The sequence below is a fragment of the Anoplopoma fimbria genome, chromosome 18 (genome assembly GCF_027596085.1).
Source record: "Anoplopoma fimbria isolate UVic2021 breed Golden Eagle Sablefish chromosome 18, Afim_UVic_2022, whole genome shotgun sequence".
In the NCBI taxonomy this organism is placed as follows: Eukaryota; Metazoa; Chordata; class Actinopteri; order Perciformes; family Anoplopomatidae; genus Anoplopoma; species Anoplopoma fimbria.
Window position 1 is genome coordinate 17,245,863 of NC_072466.1, and position 22,539 is coordinate 17,268,401.

At 38.4% G+C, this 22,539-nt stretch overlaps 1 protein-coding gene across 1 annotated transcript in view; it reads right to left on the bottom strand.

The window, feature by feature from the left end:
• The window catches only part of msraa (methionine sulfoxide reductase Aa), a 38,236-nt gene extending 24,723 nt beyond the window's left edge, over positions 1-13,513 (bottom strand). The window contains exon 1 of the mRNA XM_054618600.1: positions 13,280-13,513. Coding sequence (XP_054474575.1) covers positions 13,280-13,415 — 136 coding nt within the window. The 5' untranslated portion in view covers positions 13,416-13,513. The remainder of the gene's footprint in view (positions 1-13,279) is intronic.
• Positions 13,514-22,539: the final 9,026 nt, after the last annotated feature.

Genomic DNA, 22,539 nt, shown 5'->3' on the forward strand with positions numbered 1-22,539 from the left:
ACAGTTATTTCTGGAATTATCAAAATGAGAGCTGATAAAACCACAATGTTTTTGATCAATATTTACCAGTGAATTTGCACCTTTTTTTCCATTAAAAGGGGCAGCACTCATTTAATCACAGATAACCGAGAAAAGGTTTCGTTATCCTGCAAAAGGACTTCAGGTCTGGTTTTGGTTCAACAAAAAGAGTAGAATGTGCATAAGTTCCCAACCAATGGATGCAGCAAGAGCCTTTCAATTTTGGAGATTGGATGTTTTCTGCACAATCAAATCAGGCGCTGCCATTTGAACTGGTTATGCAAGCTTCTTTTTTTTTTACAATGGTTGTGCAGGATTTGTGGGTTTGACTTGGAAACTGCTGACCTGGTGCTGTACAGGGAAAACAATTATTTGGGGCTGTCGAGTAAATCTCAACGGACTTTTCAATCGAACATGCGAGCACATTAATGCGCAGGACAAGGTGTGACAAGGCGCCACATTTGACTGCAAGGAGAAATGGTGGCAGAAACCTAATTTAAAATGTGATCAAAGGTAACTGCCAATTTTACATATTCCACATTGATTCAAATGAGGTAAAAAGAGCAGCCACAACAATAATGCATGATGCTTAAGGAACAGATTATCACCCTCATCTGCTTTCTTACCCAGTTAAACAAGAAGATCGACACTTCTCTCACATCAGGGTTTTTCTGTGGCCGTATAGACTTACTGAGTGACCTGTTAGGGGTGGGACAAATTGCACCTTCGTCATTCTTATTGGTAGATAAAGATTTAAGACCTCATAAATTTCCGGTAATGCTCATGTCCACCTTCAACCTGAGCAGAGGTCTTATCAGCAGCAGCTTACAGCAGCTTCAAGGGTGGAGCTAGAGCCGGGAGGTTATTAGCTTAGCTTAGCATAAAGCCTAGAAGCAGAAGGGGAAACAGCTAACCTTGGCTTTGTAAAAAGTTTTTGTAAAAATCTGTCTCTGATGAACATGTTCATCATTTTTTGTTTAATCCGTTCACAAACAGGAATGTAAAGTCACGTCTCTCCCTTTTATCTTAAGCTGACCAAAGGGGCTTCTTTTTGAATAAAGTAAATATATTTTAGCCTAAAAATAACCACACAGGGCTAAGACGAGGAGTAAATCATTTCCCAAACGCAGTAAAGGAAGCAACAGAAAATGAATACCTTTTCAAAAACATTGATTATTATTTTCCAGTTATCTTTTCCTTCACACACAAACACACATACACACACATACACACCACACACACACATTCTGCGAATACAGAGGCATTTTTCTGGAAAGTAATTATTCCGTGCAGCACTCCTTTGAAATGCTTGTTCTCGTGGTCGCCTTTATCTCACTGGGAACGATAACAACGCCTCTTGTTGATTAATTGAATTCATATTCTTGTGTGAGGTCGGATGCAAACCGTATGTGAGTGAGTGTGTGTGTGTGTGTGTGTGTGTGTGTGTGTGTGTGTGTGTGTGTGTGTGTGTGTGTGTGTGTGTGTGTGTGTGTGTGTGTGTGTGTGTGTGTGTGAAGACAGAAGACAATATGTTTCTTGTATCTTTCTTGTATAACCTTGCATTAACAAAAAAATATTGAGGATGGCGCATCTGGAAATACACAAACTATCTCATGCAGGTTGTTTCAGTGAGCAGAATTATGTTTAATTCAACTATATACAAGCCGGTTTCAGACTGGTTTGCACTGGCTACTAATTTTCTGTTATTTGGCAGTAAAGAGCCGTGAACGAGGTTAGGAGGCACTTCAGGACACTTCACATCAAACAGTTAGCCGCTTTCGTTTTTTGGGTACAAATGTGTGCGTGTGAGCAGCCAGCCTGCCTCCCAGCCTCTTCTGCTGCTCCCAAAATCCTGTCACAATGATAAGCCTGATCACAGAACAGGCCTATATCCATGGTGACATCTGTGACACACTCACACACACAACACACACACACACACACACACACACACACACACACACACACACACACACACACACACACACACACACACACACACACACACACACACACACACACACTCCATTAGTGCTGCTCTATTTCAGCTCAGGCCTACATGCATGTTAAGGCAGGCAGAGCGGCTTCAGAATCAGCTTCATTGCGCCCTTCATCACTTTTTAATTGTCTTTGGTTAAACCAAAGATTACATTGAAATACACCAGTTAAAATTAAAACAGGTAAGAATTGAATTTCCTTTTTATATTTATGACTATATATATATATATATATTGTATTAACCCTCGATAAAAATCATTCTACTGAGAAAGTTTCACTACATTTTCCCTAAGATCTAAGATAAAGCAGAAGACAAACTATCTTTACGTCATCCTGCACACAGCGCTGACTGGGATGCTGAGTCAGGCTCCTGCGTCACTGTCTACTTACTGGGCTTCTTTCTTAACTTGTTGTCCTTCCCTTGTGGACAAGAAGCATAACGAATGTGCGTATACAAGTGAATACACAGGAGGTTCTAAGGCCCAGCATTGAGTGTGGGTCACCTGTGTTTTGCAGAGCTCGGAGACCAAAACACAATCACTGTAGTGATGCACGCAAAAAAGAAAAGGACATTAGACTCGCATTATGAACATACCCTTCCAGACGAGCTCCAAAGCGTGTAGCGAGTAAATATTGCCCTGAAAATATTACATTTTGATTCACATATCAGACAGTGATGGGTGAGAGTAGGCAGAATATGTTTTTTGGTCATTAGCTGACAATAACATAACACATATTTACAGTCTAGTTAGTAAAAAAAAAAATTCTGTCATAAATTTGGGTCCCCAGAAATGTTTAACAATCAGAAGTGCGCCTTAAAGGTGCTGTATACCTGATTGGGAGTATTTCAATTGCCTCACAATCAGCTCTCAACATGGCGACGGCTGAGAAGCTAACACTGCTAACAGTGCTAACAGAGCAAACTACGGCCAAAATTCTGACAGAGCCAACAGTGTTTACTTGATGGGTTACCGGAGGCTTGGTGCAGTGTTTCCGCTACTATGTTGTAGCGTTGTTTAATGCTTTACATTAAAAGTAGTTGTTTGCTGCTACATTATTGCTATATTAATATTAATATTATATATTGCACCTTCAAGTTACAAATGTTTCAGAAGCGCTGCCCTTAACCACCAGGACGCCTGAAATGATCACTTTCACTATATCACATTGTGAATCAATCTGTTGGCAAATTTTCTCCAATTAACATTGACATGGGTTGCTTGACATAAAGAGATTAAATAAATCTATGTCACACAGTAATTTTTCGAATATGATAACCAGTATTGATCAAAAAAAATTATATTTATTTGGGGTAAATTAATTCTTATAGAACTCGGAAATTAACAGAAAAATCTTTAAAATAATCTATACATTAGTCGTTGCATTAATCAACTAATCAAAAAACGTAATAATAATATTAACTGGTAAAATATAATCATTTTATGATTATAATCTACAGACCCAATGATATGATGTGTTCAGTGCTTATCTGAAAAGGCATTTATCTGAAACAGCTATATATCGTAGCAGTGCTCTGTGGGGCTCTAACCAATGCTAACGCTAGCATGCTAAGATTCTCACATGACCGCTATTTTGGCTGGATTTTAAAGGCCCCCCCCCCCCCCCACACACACCCCCCACACCCCCACCCCAGAGCCTGGAGAGGAGCTACGGACTGGCCTGGACATCCAGGACTCCCCCTTCTTCTCCCCCCTGGAGCTCCCGACCTGACAGTGATAAATGAAACACTGCAGCTAATGTCTGGCTAGTGGATATTGGAGACACACACACACACACACACACACACACACACACACACACACACACACACACACACACACACACACACACACACACACACACACACACACACACACACACACACACACACACACACACACACACACACGTGCAGAGAAAAGATTGCTTCAACTGCACTGCAATTAAATCTACAAAGTAACCTCCCCCCCACCACCACCACCACCACCACCTCCTCCTCCTCCTCCTCCTCCTCCTCCCCTCCCCCTCCTCCCATGTCTCTCTCTCTGATTGCCTGGTTTCTTCATCTTCCTCCTGCTCCCCCCTTTCTTATCAGCCTCCCTTTTACATCTCCCTCCTCCACCCCATCCCTCTCTCCATTTACTTCTCCCCGCTACAGCGCTTCCTTTCCTCCCTCTATCTGAGCCTCTCAATCAGCTACTCTGATTGCCATCATCGTTTTTATTACTGCCCATCATCACGAACATCAGTGTTATCCTCATTGTTCTGCCGTTGACAGCCTCGAGGAAGACGTGTCCTCGTTCGGATATTTTTTTTAAGGGGTTTTTATGTTGGAAAAACAAACTGCTTCGTGGGCTTCAATGGGCTTTGGACACAATAGCCAAGGCTGTTGTTAAGGAGATGCTTCCACTTGTGTGTGAATGTGGTGGAAACAATGAATGCTAGCCTCAAAAAATGATGAAAGCACATGCTGGGTCTAGATTTGTCAAGGGCAGAGCTTCCACCAGAAAGTTGTTTAGCAGAAGCACTACGCAGACGTTTAAATACAAGTTTATGTTCACATGTACACGTATAAACAGTGTTCTTTGGATTGGGTCTTTTGTGATCAGGACCGACTTCCCTCGGGTCTCTTTTCTGGAAATCAATTACATCGTCTTTTAGGTTCTCCACATTCATTCTAGGTCCAATACCAAATTTTGGCACCATAAAGACCTCGACCTCAAACTAACTTTTGCCCTGAGTTTGTACTTGAGCAACTGTATTTGTTGCTGAAAAGAATTCTGAGGGTTTTCTGACATTGCAATACGCTTTTTGAATTAGTGTGTGTGTGTGTGTGTGTGTGTTTGTGTGTGTGTGTGTGTGTGTGTGTGTGTGTGTGCAATCCAGGGGAAATCAATCAAACTGGCGTTGGCCTGTTCAGATGAGCTATCTCATAACATTTTCAGAAATCATGTTTTTTTTATTGTGCAATGAAGGGAAAATTCAATCAAACTGTTGTTGGTTTATTCATCTTAAGAATGGCTTTTATCTCTTCCGATGAACACTGAGTTTATTCAATATTCATTTGTTATTGGAAACGTTATCGTTATTGTGGGGAATTTCTTTGCAGGAAACCTGGGAAATTATTTAATAAAACTGTTACCACAGATCCTCTTTACCTCGAGATTAATGTTAGAGAATGTGAAGCGGCTGCAAGATGACATTGTGCGAAACCCCGATACAACGTCTGTATTGTTCTGGTCCCAGAGGGCGCATAACGTGAAAATAATATTGAATTATCTCAAGCGAACATTCTATACCTTATAAATGTATGCTTCCTGTTTTGTTCTCCTTTTGGTCATTCTCTCTAAACCTTTGAAACACTTGATTGACAGCTCTGTGTGTGTGTGTGTGTGTGTGTGTGTGTGTGTGTGTGTGTGTGTGTGTGTGTGTGTGTGTGTGTGTGTGTGTGTGTGTGTGTGTGTGTGTGTGTGTGAGATCGATCACTAAGAGCCATTAGCAGTGAGGCAGTATGTGTGTGTCTGGTGTAGGAAATAGTACTTCATGCACTTAAAAGACGGTGGGCAGACTGGACCCTTTCAGACGTGGAAACTGTAATACTGCTGTGTACGTCTACAGTGCATGTTTGAGTAATGTGTTTTTGCACTCACACATGAATGTGCTGTAAGTCTAGACAACGTTGGTGTAGACTGATAAGAGTCACAATGCTCAGGAGATATTTGGCATTTGGCACACAGGTTTAGTTATATTTAATAAGTGATGGGAGGGGTTGTTTATTGCAGCATGTATTCAGGCTTTTATTAACTGCGATACATTTATGATATCTTATATGAGGGCTGCTCTTCATCACTCTTTGTACATTATTATCTCTTGGTTAACTACAGCTTTACTGTGTGGAGTACACGTTGTTATGGCAATGTTTAGCAGAAGTGGAAAAAGTACTCGGATATTGTACTTAAATACAAGTAGTAATACCACAGTGTAAAAATACTTAAGTGAAAGTACATTTACTTAAAGAACCAAAAGAAAAGCACTCATTATGCAGAATGCTTAATTTCAGAATAGATATATATATATTTATAATTAACAACGCATTAATCACTTTAATGTTGCGGCTGGTAAAAGTCGAGCTAATGTTTGAATATACTACCTATAAGCTTTATACATAATAAAACATGAATTATTAGTTGCGTAATATAGTATTTTGTATGAATAATTTAAATCTGCAAAAGTAAAGTTTTACAAATGTAGTGGAGTTAAAAAAGTCCCTCAAAACTGCAAGTACAGTACTTGCAGTAAATGTGCTTAGTTAAGATCCACCCCTGATGTTTAGTGATAAAATGCTGCAGCGAATTATTCTTCACTCTCAGCTGCAGTCAAAACTCAAAGATACATAAAGCTCAAACATTATATTTAATATATTTAATGCTGATCAAAATGCAGCAAATGTATGTGGGTTCTTTTCACCCCCATCTGAGTTATAATTACAGCAGCAATTACCCACTGTATTTGAGATTGTTGATTCCAATTAACCTAACGCAGGCGAGGCATCTTTGCCTCATGTTAATAAGCTGTAATTTAGTAAAGTTAAGTACAGATATGGTGCAGTACTATACTACTAATCTACCCAGTAGTATACAAAGTATCCAAAAATTACAAGATTGGAATACTCTTACATATATTTGTTAGTGACAAAAACAGAATCACATAATATTCCATGATAATATAACACTTTAAAAGGGGCCAATCTCCATAATAACTACATTTACTTTGCATACTTTGAGTGTGTTTTGCTGATAAGACTTTGAATTTACCTGTAGTATTTCAGACGCTGGTATTTTGTAATCCGATCTTAAAACTTGTTCCTTCCACTACAACCCCCTTTAAACTTAGCATTACCTTCTGTTGTTTGTAGCTGAATCAGTTAAAACATTGACGCTCAATATCTGAGTAAAAACAGAACAACTCTCAGCCTCAGTCTATGTCTTGGTCCTCTTCTCCTCCATCTTTTCTTCTCCACCTCTCTTCCTCTTTCTGTCGTTCTAATAGTACTCCCTCATCTGTTATGCCGCTCGCCATCTCCCCCTTAAACGCCCATCATTTTGCCCGTCAAGGTTATCAGGCCACCTGCTGATGGAATCCAGCGCACACACAAACACACTTTCATTCGCCGGTTTCCCCTCTGTGTTGTCGTGGTAACTGCTTGGACAATGACGAGATAGACTGAAGAGCGGCTGAACCTGATAACGCCGCGCAGTCGCTTAACATGTTCAAGAGACGTGATGGACGGACTGATACGGCTTCACCCGGATCCACCCGGTCCCCTGTGTGTCTGGTAAACTAGATGAGGACACCTGTAGGACATTACATCTAAGTATTCAGATCCCTCGGTCCCCGGTGTGTGAAGGAGAGGTACCGCAAGTCCTTCCTTCCTGCTGCTGTCAGGCTGCACAACCAACACTGCTCCCAGCAGACCACATGACACTAATACACTAATACACTGTGCAATACAATATTTATAATAGTTTCTGTCTGTATATATAATATTTCAGTTACTGTGGATTCTCTACTGTTCTTTACTGTTTTTTATTGCTCATTTGCTTATTTATAATACTTATTTTGATCTTGTGTTTTTTTTATTTACTATGTCTCTTGTTTTGCACTATCCTCTTTGCTGCTGTAATCCTGTAAATGGATTACAGCAGCAAAACTAATAAAGGATTATCTTATTTTATCTTATCTTCACTGAAGTAAAAGTACAAATACCAAACTGTAAAAACACTCTGTTACAACAAAAAGTCCTGCAGTGAATATGTTTCTTAACTAAAAGTATGCAAGTCCAATCAGGAAAATGTATTAACAGTATAAAAAGCAGTAAAGTATTCAATGCTGAAAAATGTCCTGTGACTATACTATTACATATTATAACATGAGTATTATTACTCATGCATTTATATAAAAGCAAGATTCTACTGTTGTAGTTGGTTGAGGTGGAGATCATTTTTAACTTCCAAGTAATGATTATTTTTGTTACGCAGTAATCTGCTGATTATTTTCCACATTAATCGATTGTTTCGTTTGAACAAATTCAGAAAATTGTGAGAAATGTCGTCACAATTACCCAGAGCCACAAGCGACTCCTTCACAATGTTTGTTTTGTCTAACAAACAGCACAAAAGAGGGTCCTCTTCACGGAGTCCGCTATGTTGCACTGCCATGTTTCTACAGCAGCCTAGAACGGACAAACCTAACACTGGCACTTCGCGATTTTACAATACCTGAAAGCCACCGTATTTCTCCTCCAAACTTGGAAAGGGCGAAGTGAGCTAAGTAGTATTCAGTTGGATGCAATCTGCAATAATAATATGTATCAAAGAGAAAAGGCCCACATTAACATGCTGTAACAAGCAAATGTTTGGTATTCTTTACTACATATGTTCTCAAAATTATCTTTTTTTGATGAGGATGATATTAAATTCTTCATTAGGCTTTTAATTTAAGTTTTTCACCCCTCTGTGTCTGTGTGGAGGGGTATAGTAAATATAGTATAGTAAAAATGTCAACTAGTTATATCAATGTCCAGGTAACATCCGTATACAAGTAACATGTATTAGATTTTTAAATGAGGTATCATAAACCACTGGAAAATTGGTAAATTCCACAGAGTTAGGACTCATACCACTTTTGATACAATTCAGCTTTCATTATTTTATAATTCAACCGTTATTATACTGTTAGAGGGAACTAGGCTTGTAAATGGACATCTACTCTTAATTTGCATTAGTTCAGACACAACCTACTTTACATTTAAACTTACTTTCATTACTGAATCTTCTATGAGAAACAGCACCAACAGCCATGTCTTTGCAGGCCATTTGTGTAGAATTGTTGACAGTCTGGGAATATGAAGGTGGTCAAAAGTAGAGCTGAAACATTAAACATTTTTCAAGCAACAATACTAAACATATGCGGGTTCCAGCTTCTCAAATGTATGTACTTTTTGTTTTTTCTTTTTCATATATTACAGCAAACAGATTATGTTTGGGTCTTGGACTGTTGGTGGGATAAAACTGGCAATTTGAAGAAAGCACCTTGGAGTCTGGGAACTTTTGAAGGATATTTTGCACTATTTTCTGACATTTTAAAGGCAAAATGATTAATTGTTTAAATGAGGAAATAATCAGCAGATCTTAAATGAAAATGTAATTTTATTGCTGCCCAGTTTGAAAGCATTTTTCTTAGAATGAATGCATGTGCATGACTTTTATCATCACTTATGTGTCCAAAATCCCAACTGTTGACAAGTTACATGACTGAAACACTTTTAAGTGGCATACTATAGCTTCAGACTCACAGGATTTCAAATACATATTAGATACTAGAACCTATTATTTATGATCTATGATCCATCTACAATCTATAATCCACAGTCGAAAGCTCCAGAACAGCTACTAAACAGACCTTGTGGGGAGATTATATTGTTAACTTCTTATTCCAAGATCAAGAACAAAACTTTCAATCCAGCTTTTTAGCCAACATGGAAGTTAACTCAAAAAAGAGTAACTTAACACTCACTGAACATCTTGTTGTTGCTGGCCTACAGTGGTTTTACTTTTGATCTTTCTCTAGTGATGTACAGGTGTACTCTAGGATGTCGTGACATCTCTGATGGGTGTGGTTACAGCTGCATTTCTGAGACCAATGAGAGCAGCAAAACACTGTTTTTTTGGCCTGGTGTCATTCTTTCAAGTGGAAATCTGACCATCTACAATTCAATGTCAACTGGGCACACTTCACCTGCTACTAAAGACCATGGGATATGATTAAAATCTCCGTAAATCTCCTAAATGGATTCCCGAGGTAAATTTGTTTTGTCAAATAACTGTTTCAAAAGGTTGAGAATTAACTTTTAGTCCCATCTTTCATCCTGTTTGCACCCTTCTGAATCTAAAATCCAAACGCTCCGATTCGACTTCAACTAAGTCAACTGCGTAAAGATACTTAAAAAGATCAAACACTATGGAAACATCTGCTTTGGTTTTAAGTTAAAGGTTTCTGGACCAACTTGGCCAACTTCATTACCTCTGGGTCAGTTTCCAGGAAAAAAACACCTAGTTTTAACTTGTATATTTTGTGCTTGAATTGACATGAAACCATCTCCCATTAATACTTTAACTGTAGTCCAGTTGATTTGGTCAAACACATCCAACAAACATTCATACACAAACCTCTTGCATGGCGCGGGGTTGGCCTTCCTCTGGCTGCTGGTAGACTCTTCTAGGTCAAACATACATTCTTGTCCGGTTTGGCGCTTTAAAATCAAACAAATACTTTGTTGCCGTTAAAATTACAGGTCGACTTATCTGATAGTGTGGTCATGCTGTGCTTTGTCTCCGAAAACTCATTCAGGTCCGATGGCTCCAATGCGGAATGTCGATCAAAAAGAGAAAAATCGCCAGTTTTGTTTTTTTGGTTGTCATAGCCCTTTCAGAAGCTAAGTTTTCAGACGTTTCAAATAACTTTTTCTCTCTGGTCTTTTCGGAGCCGAGGCAGAGCTTGTCCCCATCCACCACCACCACGCCTGGACATTTCTTGATTTCCTCTGGCGCTGCAGCTCTGAGCCAGACAGACAAAGGAGGGGAAGCCCTGCCAAGTCTCTCCGCTGCAGGCATGGCTTTCCCGTTCCTCTCTGCTCCCTCGCTCTTTCTTCGTCGCTCACGATTGTGGCAGCGTTCCCGAGGAAGCTTTGGCGACGCTCCAACATGTCTGCTTCTTCGTCTGAACCATTCCAGCCATCCCAATCGTCCCTTTTCACGTTGGACCCCCACCCCGCCCTTCTAACCCACATCCTCCTTTCCCCGTCCGACCCCCTCCAGTCCGAAAAATACTGAACACACTTTGGGTAAATCGATCCAAACCCATTACTAAATAGTCAAGCCTTTGACTTGCTACTCCTCCCATCTTCCCATTGCTCTCCGTTTCTTGAACACTGAACCCAAATAACACCGAGTCTATATCTCCTCCATGCAACCTTTACACTTTCTACTCATTACTGTCATCTTTCTCTTTTTAATGTTAGAGGGTGTTAAGTGTGGTGTGCGTGTGTGTGTGTGTGTGTGTGTGTGTGTGTGTGTGTGTGTGTGTGTGTGTGTGTGTGTGTGTGTGTGTGTCTTGTGTCTTTTGTTCAGTGCCAGGGCAGATCTATTCATCATGTGCCAAGACTCAGCGCCCTCACTTGTAGTGAAGAGGGGGCAGCTTGGTGCCAAATGACCCAACTGCCAACTTGGTGCTGCTGTGCTGTCTGTTTGCAAAAAAATTAAAGAAACTCCCTATCTCACACAGCACACACACTTCTGTTTAAGCCATTTACACTTTAGAATGACATTTATGATGATTTATTGAGACAATCAATAAATGTATGGATGATCAAAGTACTGATATTCATGAATTGAAGCAGCTTACAGCTGATATATTATGCTTAATAACCTCATTCAATGTCCTCAATGTTGTGATCTTCATCTCTATAGACTTTCAGTGAAAATAACTATTGTATTGTGGTGATATGATCATGTCTATATGTGAATGATCCTAAATATTGATTATGAGCAGTGTAGTTACAAACTAATAAAAAAAGATGGAGTACATTTTTGGTTTTACATGTGTTGAGGGTTCTCTGATGCATACTTTTTCCATTTCATGATTTTATACCAAATTCATGCCTTAATTGTTTGATGGAATAAATGGTGATAGATTTTCATATTTACAACTAGCGGGCGTTCACATCGGACTACTCAGGACTGCTGCATCGATGTAGAGTTGGTCATGTGAGGATTTAAAATACTGTGCATTGACAATATACATTAGAATCATTTGATTTGGGTTTATTTACATTGAACTATGGACTTTGGCTGACATCGGGTGCCGTATGTCCTTGGAATCTATCCAAAAATAACCATACTATTAAGTTTGTCATAAAGACATAAATGTTGACTTGAACGCTGTTTAGACTTCCCCAATATAATATCAACAATAATCAATATCATAAAAAATATATTTTTATATCCGTATTGCCAAGCACCACTGCAAATGCAAATATATTCAAGCCATATAATTCCAAACTTCAAGTATTCCATGTTGCCACATTAAGACAGATTCAAATCAGGATAGATGACTACAATCACATTTTTTACCATTTAAACTCCCGAAAAACTCTATACAATACCATGCAATAAAATATGAATGTATGCTTGTTGCCATCTCATCTTACTATTAGTAATCATCAATGACATCAATGTAGTACCTATTTGCCCCCAAAAAAGGCAATATGCATAAACAGATGACATGGATACAAGGAGCACGCTGCAAGAAAATATCACAGCCAAGTCAGTCAAAACAAGTTAAGCTCAAAATTGAATCCCTTTAGTTACGATGAGGATTCAGATTAATACTAAATTCAATCAACAATCAAATCATGGCGTAATTATAGATTAAGATGAAACTAATGGTGTTGGGGGGGAAGAATTCACAAGCTATTGAGCAGTTTATTAAGTAACAAAATTACCTCCACACTTACCAGCTGCAACATTAACAAAATATTATTATACTCAAATAATTTATTATTTATTGTACTTTTTATTTTTGTACTTTTACTTGATTAACCTTTTGAATGCAAGACTTAAAACACTTACTTAAAAAAGTATTTCTACACTGTGTTTTAACTACTTTCTGTCAAAAATCATATACTTCTTTCCACCATTGTTTGATGACACTGCAGTAGCTGCACATAGTGTGCAGTCAAAGAAGTGAAAGGGCAATATACAGGAGAAGAACATATATAGGGTTCATTATTATGTATTTACATTGAATGTGGCGTTTTTAACTAAGCATGTCGATATCTGGTGACTAGTAGTTCTCTTGAATACCTATGTTGAATACACTTATTGTAAGTCGCTTTGGATTAAAGCGTCTGCTAAATGACTGTAATGTAATGTAATGCAAACTATTTGGCGCATGCGCAGTGGGACCAGCAGGTGCTAACCTAACAAATGGCTACATTTAAAGTTCACGCTACTTGTCTTAAACATATCTTTATAAGAAAAGTATTTCCAATCGTATGAGGGAATCAACTAGGCAAACGTCATCACATGATAACGAGAACACCAAACAAAAATGACATATGAGTTTTGTCTCGCTACGTAACGTTGGTGTGTCACAAAGTTTGATCGTTCTTGCTGAAGAAGCTAACAAACGAGAGCCGGCTTACCGGAGACTTTGATGCCGTCGGTCCGTCCAGGAAGTGCTGTCTCTGGAGTCGGCATCTGGCCTTTAGAACCCATATCTCCCATCCGACTGTTAACAAAATGACGCCAAACTAGACGGAGCCTGGAGGATGAGACCATTGATCGATCAGCAGCACCGACGCACTGCTGCTCTACAGGCGGAGGACTAAGCTACATAACAGCGACCTTACCTAACGTCAACACAGGGCTTGTGTAATGGCAAGGGACCCACGTGTTACTCAACAATGACAATAAACAAGTTATATACATGCTCACATGTTGTGCGCCGAATTCACCAAACGACTTCGTTATTTAATCAGGTTAGTTGATACGTGCACGTCAAATATGTGTAAGGTTGCCAATATGTAGAATAACGTTAAATTGATAGAATTATGAATGGAGTTAAGCATAGTCGCAAATCACTCCCAACAGTTGTGCTGCAAAATAATATCATATGTCCAGCTTTATTACAGAAAAAAAACAGGCATGTGAGGTTTATTTCAGTGAAGATGTCTCTTATAATTACATTACTACCTATTTGTTATTTTCTTACCCCCAAGTGTTGGCTTCAGGTGCTGGTGAGAAAGCCTGGTATGTGGTTATACATGCAGATTATTTTGACTTCCTTGAAAAATCTCAGGGGAAGAAACAACACAAAAAACAGTTGTGGATGTGATACAAAGTATGAAAATCCCATTATTAGGAGACCTTAGAACCAAAGCTACATATTCGCCCTTTTGAATGTGGACTTTTGGTTACATTTTTCAATTGTATACATGATAAGATATTTTCTTAAGTGTATCAGAGGTGGCTGGTATGGCCCACAATCTTTAAAACAATAATGTAATACTATTAAGTTTGAGGCTACTATGATCTAGCCTATGTAAATGCCTTTAGTATTATTATTTTTATACAGGCATTACTTTTACACATTAAGGCTTTTGCACAACAGATAAAAGTGGTGTTAAATACACACAACAACATGGAAAGGTGGGGCTGTCGTGTGATCCCTTGAGATTTTGTCATCATGTTTGACGCAATCAACACCATGTTCTTCCTGTTTCCTTCTTCTTTTATGTGGTGATGTTTCGTATTAGTCGCTAAACATCCTTCTTCATACCCATCATCATGATTATCATCAACAAAACCTGTGTTATTGATAAACTCAGGTAACTGTAACATTTCTTAACATGCTTATTCACAGTGCTTAAATTATTAGATGTAAATGCAGCAAAAATATGCTTTAATCAGGGAAATTATATGTGCTAATGTTTCCATTTAAAACTGTCACACAGATATTAAAACCAAAACAACGCATGGTAGAACATATAGCAGAAATACAGTATAAAAACATAGTGGCTTGTCACAAAAATAAACATTGTAAATAAAAACATCAGTAAAACATGCTGAGTAGAATTATATAACATGAATAAGCATAGACTGTTGATAAAATATCCAAACAGAGTAACTTATAAATTAAATGATGTGTGTGTGTGTGTGTGTGTGTGTGTGTGTGTGTGTGTGTGTGTGTGTGTGTGTGTGTGTGTGTGTGTGTGTGTGTGTGTGTGTAAAAACTACCCTCACTATCCAGTTTAGTCAGACTTGTAAAGCTTGTTAGTGGTTGGCTGAAGAGAACGGGGCTCCTTCAGATGGAAGCCGCTGATTATTTCATGGTTTGTGGCTGTAATGGTTCAGTCAAATGAGCGCACAACACCCCCCATCAGTCCACTGGTTTCCAGTATACACTGGGGTAGGATAGAAGGCTAAGGTGGGCAGATGACGAGCCATAAGAACCCATGAAGGAAACGCTGCTCATGTTGAAAAAAGACATACATTTCACCGTCTGATTGTGACGGTGAGGGTCATCTATAATTCAGAAGGATTATGCACAATTTTACATTCTTGCAAAGAGGACAGGGCAGTAGATGGAGTTTAATGTCTGAGATGTTTTGGGCCAGTGGTGGAATTCATATGAACATTCACTCAAATATCTATTGTCCAATTTGGACATAGTTGCAAGTCACTTGGGCATTTTTATTCTCTACACTTTAGCATACTCCATTAGGTTTATTTGACACTTTGTAGCACTTAAATTGAATTCAATCATCTTACAGACCAAGTAAGAAGAAGAAAAAAAAAACATTGAGCCTAATAGACCATATAGTGTTGATATTTAGTTGCTCTAAAGAATATGTCTTTTCCTGAAACCATTTAAATTAAACCACTGCATTAATGACAGTTACGCTCAGAGTCGTATGTTTCAATTGGTTTGTTAGGGGAGGCAGATGCTCTCTCTCTTTCTTTCCTCCCCTCCATCCTCAGGAGAGGATGACAAGCAGAAGGAGGACAGAGCTGGAGCTCCATCTGACTCCCTCTCTTTCAGAGGACCAGCCCCTCCCTTCCCCTCCTCCTCCTCCTCTCTCCTCTCTCCCTCTGACTGCGCCCAACTTCTCTCCCTCCATCCTTCCTTCCATTCGGCAACTGTATCCACCTCCTGACTGCACCCAGCACACACAGAAACCTTGATTTTTGAGGGGCTTAGGATATTGCTTGGCTCTGGTGTTCTTCTTGGTTTGGACTATTTGTGCTTGAAGAGTTCATCTGCAGAGAGAGAAAAAAAAAACAATCGTCTTATTTTTTTTTTTCCCAATTCAACTGCAGAAGGACGGTCCGACCTCCGCATCCCCCGCAGCATCCCTCCGCATCCTCAGCATCCCTGCCTGGACCTCCGGAGGAGAGCACCGCAGACCGAGCGGCGCACGCAAATCAAACCGGTTTAAAGCGTTCTATCGCCGGCTGAACAGAAGCTCTTCCATCGGTGTCTTTTATGGAGGTCTTAGCTGCTTCAAACCTCGCTAAATGTCCGCTGATGGTAAAAAAAAAAAAAAAAAAAAAAAAAAAAAAAAAAAAAAAAAAAATTATCCTGCACCCTGCCGCTGAAAAGGTATTGTTGTTCGGTCTTTCCACAATTAGGCTATCTGCAACGTTTATTCATTTAAATCCAATATTCATATTTATCATTTTTAGGCCTAGTGGTTTTTAAACATCCACCAGCTCCTTTCATCTGCGCTAAATCTGCTCCTGCAGCAGCCGCAGTGATGCTGTCGTGCTCTGCGGAACTTATTATTACTGTCTTATTCTGAAATATGAACAAAAGACTGCACACACACACATTATACTAACCAAATACATCAAATGCATCTGTAATATAATATGTATATATATATATCTGATAGTAGCATTATGGTAGTTATTGTGTTTTAATTGTACAAAACACCACAGCCTTATCATTTAAAAGGTTAAATGATGAGGCCCAAATAAATATTCATTATGTTATTATTTGAGTTTATGAAGATATTCTGTGTATTCGAGTATTGTAAAAAAAAAAAAAAAAAAAAAAAAAAAAAAAATGTATAACACAGGCTCTGACACACACGCCCGACCCCCACAAAGGCAGCCCCCCCCCCTTCCTTCCCCCCCCCCTCCCCTCCCCTCTGCATTTTAGCCTACACGAGCTATCTGGGTCATTAGCATTTCAGCGGTTAATGAGGCTGCAGATGGGTCCTCTCCTCTGCCGGAGAGCCGTTGAGCAGCACAGATGCTGCTCCGTCTGCAGCGACCACATTGACATAATATAATTAAAAAAAAAGGCTACATGGAATGATTTTTTTTTATTCACTATTAACTGACAGGGCTGTGTGCTCATGTGGGATGAGGAGTAAAAAAACGCAGCAGCAGCTTCCTCCCCTGCAGCTGTGTCATTAATGCAGTGGTGCCTATAAGGACGTGCATTATGGCTGCTGCTGCTGCTGGATGATGGAGGATAATGCTTTAATGGTCCGCAGTGCTGCTAAAAGGACCATACCAGTGTGGTTTTTTTTCGGTTTTGTTTTTATTTACTGCATATCATTTTTAATAATTTCCCTCTGCGTGCTGCATTATTTCTGATTTTTTTGCATTATCATTGTGTGATATGCAGTTGGAAGTGTTGAGGAATGCTATCTCAGGCAAGAGTAAATCAAAGAGAAGTCACAAGATTGATGGGATGACATGGAAAACGATAGATTCGATTTTTTTTAATTTTCTGTTTTCCAAATTCTATATTCTGGATGCTCTGAACTCCTTGGGTCTCTGGAAATGCAGCAATCTGAAAAGAAAGAAAAAATACAATTTGGATGAATTGCAAATCAACTAATCTGACTCTAATCTGTGAATGAGGTGAGAAGTAGACATTGTTTTTCTTTTCAGGGTAAGAAAGCTCCCCCAAAAAAGGGTCGAGAACCGTGGCCTTCAGTGTCTGCAAATTTTCAATTTTCCATACCAGAGTGAGAAAATTAATGGAATCCAGAGGGTGCGTGGAAGGTGCAGAAACACATTCATAGGCATATTTTACACATTAAAAATGCTGGCATTGCCCTTTTGAGTTATCGTAGTTAGCGTGCGTTGCTTACTCATTATATAGTCAATATAACGGGTTGATTTATTGTAGTAGTGTCAGTTCTCTCATTGTCTAGGAGCTTTCCCATGTAGCCTGCTGTGTGGAGGTCAGCAGGACATCCCTTACAGTTGATGACATCTACATTCACACTCATATCTGACCATTAGAGCATATTAAACTCTCTGCTTGTCTGTCTTTGGACTGCAGCAGGAGACAGAGCATCTTAATACATAATGTACTAGTCAGTATCATCACAATACGCAGTATAATCAGCATCAATGTCATCATAAATGCTAAAGTCGGTGTACCTCTTGTGTAGTCAGTATACAGGATGTAAATCTTTGGTATGATTAGTCTGTGTGCATTTTTTGTGTATGCATAGTCAGAATAAATAATCAGTTTAGTAAACATTCATGTAATTATATAAGGAATATACACGTAACTCAGTAAATACAGGCTGTATCAGCCCCATAAGATATATCCAAGCTCGATATAGTGACACTCATTTATTAGGTTCTTTTTAAAAATGCATTAAATAGGTTTAAAACATGCTCTCTTTTTCAACATAATCAATTTCCCTCCATGCTTTTAATACAATCAACATAAAAAAAGTATGCCATACATGAGAACCACAACTTTAAAGGCTGAGAAAACTGTTGGGGGGATACAGTGAGGGATAAAGAGTCGAACAAAGCAAAGCCAAGCGGAACATAGAGGTATAAAGAGATAAAGTAGGATTGAGAAGGGGTGTTTTAGTGGAATTGTTGAAAACAAAAAATGAGTCAAACAGCTGCAGAATGTTTAAAATAAAAAATAAAAAACACAAAAGAAAATGTATGAAAAATGAACGGCATTGGACAAGTAGCTGAGACTAGTAGAACAGATCAGGACAAGGTGAGGGCGATGGATTATGGGTCATCTCTCCTCGTGTTCACAGCGGACCTTGATTTAAATGTCCATACAATTAAGGCACGCGGTGAATGCCAAGAGAGTGGCCTGAGAATCAACACTGAGCAGAGAGTGTCAGACTGCCTCTAGTGGTCACATTGAAGACCAACGATTCTCAGCTGAAATATGATTAAAAACCCAGGAGCTCTTCCAACTCAACATCATGGCTCTCTTTAATAAACATGGCAGATTTCTGGGCTGTTTTGTAACTGGGAAAGGCTTGATGCAGTATCCCTAATGGCCACTGGATGGTGCTCCAAAAACTCCAAAATATTCTTTAAAAGAAAGTCCCAGATCTCTCTTAAAAAAATGTTGTTTATGTAAGACATCTGGACCTTACAATTTCAACCCTTTTTAAAGTGAAAGTGAAAATAAAGTGAAAGTGAAAATAATTGAAGTATTTACTGAACTACATTTATCTGGCAGCTTTAGTTACATTTCATTTTCATTCTACACAAAAGTAAGTTAAACTTGGCTCCACATTGACCAGCTACAAAATGAATAGTGATGTTACAATGAAGATAATCGGATAATAATGTATATGATACAGTAGCATTACAATGATGGCTAATGAGAGCTTTTACTTTTGACCCTTTTTTTTGTTGCTAATACTTTTACACTTTTACTTAAGTAACATTTTATAGAATATAGGACGAAAACTTTATGTACTATTCGTTTGTGACATGAACATCTACAGTGACCTCTAAGGTATAAATTCTTCTTATTGTAGTATAGGCTGCCTTTAAAATAAGGCAATCCAGTTATCATACATGAATCTGGTCCTCCATTAGTAACACAAATCTGCTTTTTATTCTTATCACCAAGAAACTCAAAAAAAAGTATCATTCATTCCCTGTCATGGCATTAAACGTTGCTCTATTCACCATCATTGTTTATGTTTCTGCTCGGTTGCATCTCACTTGCATCGTGCTCCTCGGATCAGACTACCATCACAAGAAACCCTCCATTTGTAGTCCTAAAGAGGGCCCAGAATCTTAGGACGGTCTGACATGAAGGTCGAGTGAACGTCCTCACTCTGATTCATCTGTGCTTTAAGATGCCAGATGTTAGATTAGAAGTAACACTGGAGTACGGCAAGAATGGTATTTGTGAAACTAAGGCTTTCAGGGTAAATAAACGTCCTCAGCACGATTTAATCGCATAAATATAACGTTAATGAAAATATGTACAAACTAATTAAAAAAAGTGAGGATTATGTACAAAAAAGTGTATAGTTTATTAGAGAGTATGGATGGTCTGGGAGATATTAGAGAAGAATTATTATATTTGTTCATATGAACAGGTCAAGAGGAGGCCTTTTACTGAATGTGTGCAGTCTTGATCAGGAATGTAGAATAATGCATGTATAATGTAGAAAAATAATGCATTCTTCTTTATTGCTTCAGTGTCTGTGAGATATTTATCAAACGATGAAGTCACATGAATCCTTATGCAGACAAAGCCAACAAATACTCAAAATGAGTATAAAAGAGTAAATCTACAAGCATAATGGGATTTAGAGGGATATTTTTAACCTTAATTTGTTGAGTCATTCTTTCTTTTTTTTAATAAATGAGTCATGAGTCCTGACGCCTCCTGATATTATATTCATCACCTTCATCCTAATACAATAACTGTACTTTAATACATTCTCCTGTGACAGATGTCTCAGCATGTCTGCAGTAATGTGAATGTGGATATAAAACACTCATATGTGGGCGGACTTCAGTAAACGGTGTATTCTCGGCTGGAACAGTGTAGGTGAGTATGAGACATGGAGCCAGCAGCAGAACAGCAAATCTACAGAGTTATCACTTACTAAGGTATTTCCCCCAAACACATAGGCTTTCTATTGATTGCTGATGTACAGTACCTCTGCTGGGAAAGGAGGCTGCTATATATACAGTATAAATATGTATATGCATATGATTTTTTGTGAATTTTATAATTAGTTTAATAAAGTAATGTTGTTGCTGTTTGTATGTATGACTCAGATGCAATTATTTCTTATTGTGTGTAGTCTTCTGTATAGACTTATTTCATTGTATTTGTACTGTACAAATAAACATATATTACAAATTGAATCTTAATCTGTTTTTTTTTTAATTGTAACTCATTCAAACATCTGTAAAATGTAAAAAGAAGAAAAAAAAAGACTATAATTAATTTTTACATTTTTTGGTAATTCCCATAAACCAGTGTAGACATTTAGTCTACTAACGTTGTCCAATACTTTGGTTAATGACAAAATACCTGCAAAACTAATGAACTTGCCATCAGCTTCAGCTGTACTTTTCTTTTTAGTTCCAATAAGCAAATGTTAGCATGCTAACATGCTAAACTACAATGGTAAACATGCTTGAATTATACTTGGTAAATACCAGCATGTTGCCATTGACATCTCGAGCATGTTAGCCTTTAGCTCAAAGTACAGCCTCACTCAGCTGTTAGTATGACTCAATTGTTCGTGTCCTTGTGGGATAAGTGAAGCGAAAAAGACAGAAAGGTTTTGTTTAACATGCTGTATATATTATGTAATTGTAAAAAGGTAGTGAATTAAAGACCCCCCCCAACAAAAAAAGTGTGACATTTTTGTATATGTTCTAACTTGTATTGCAGTTTTTGCCTCAATGGTATAGATAACTAAATTGCTGAAATTAAATAAATACCCCGAGTGCATAGATGAGTAATATCAGGACACGATTTGTAATTTGAGTAGTAAATTACAAATTTGAGTGAATGATTTATCATTGCCTTTCTTACTAGCCTTGATGTAAAGTAATTACACTTAAAGTATCACTTAAAGTCAAAATATGGAAAATCTTCATTAAAATAAAATAAGGATTTTAGGTCACTATCCATTCTCGAATGAGGTAACACAAAGGTGATTGAGCCTAAGGCCCACTGAAAGCCGTTGCATTTGCAGGATTATGAACTGGCTGTCTGTGGCGACTTTACCGGTGGTCTCTGGGAAGTGAGATCCCGCTTACATGCCTGCAATACCATTTATCGCCATAGGTGTCGCCAACGAAAACAAAACGGATATTTTTAAATTGTAGCTTTAAGTTTCTTGATGTACTAACAACTGTGTTACCATCTGAACAAACATCACAAAATGAGAAAACCCGACACAATGAAAAGGGATTAAAACCTGCACCGGGAAAATGCTTGAAAACTATGTTTTATTTAACTTCATTAAACAAAATACATTCCATATCAAAGACACAATAAAGGCATTGCCAGAGATACCGTTTTCTTAAGCACACACAGAGAAAACGGCTCATTTCAGACATTAAATAGTTCCTCTAACTGTCAGTTGAGTACCAGTCAAACATATCACATAAACACCTGCTAACGTAGAAACTATTTTGTTAAAATCCGACAGAAACCTTTGGCTTTTATTCAGCGAGGCCATCCTGAGAGAAAGTCATTCTGCCGAGAGCAGAAAAAGATAGATGATCCAGCAGAATGGAGGAATGTGTTGTCATGGTGACGGCTCAGAATAAAGTGATCTGGCGGACGGCAAAAATAAAGTGTGAGCGCAGGAAGTGAGTGGGTTTGTGTGTCCGGTCATCATCATAACGATGACGGGGGAAAAAAGAGCTCCCTTTGTTGTTGAAAAACTATTAAAAACACATCAATGAGCCACACTGTTGCCCTGGGTGAGTTTACATTGTCAGTTACACACATATTTCTCATATTAGAACATGTGCCTGATTTTAAGGCTGATCCTGACCTTTTTTTCAGATTTAATAGCTTCACATGTGACTAAAATTCTAAATAAAACAAAGGGATTTAGTTATTTGCCATGAGACTACATACCTGGAAATTCGAGACGTTTTTGAAAGAGCATCTTGA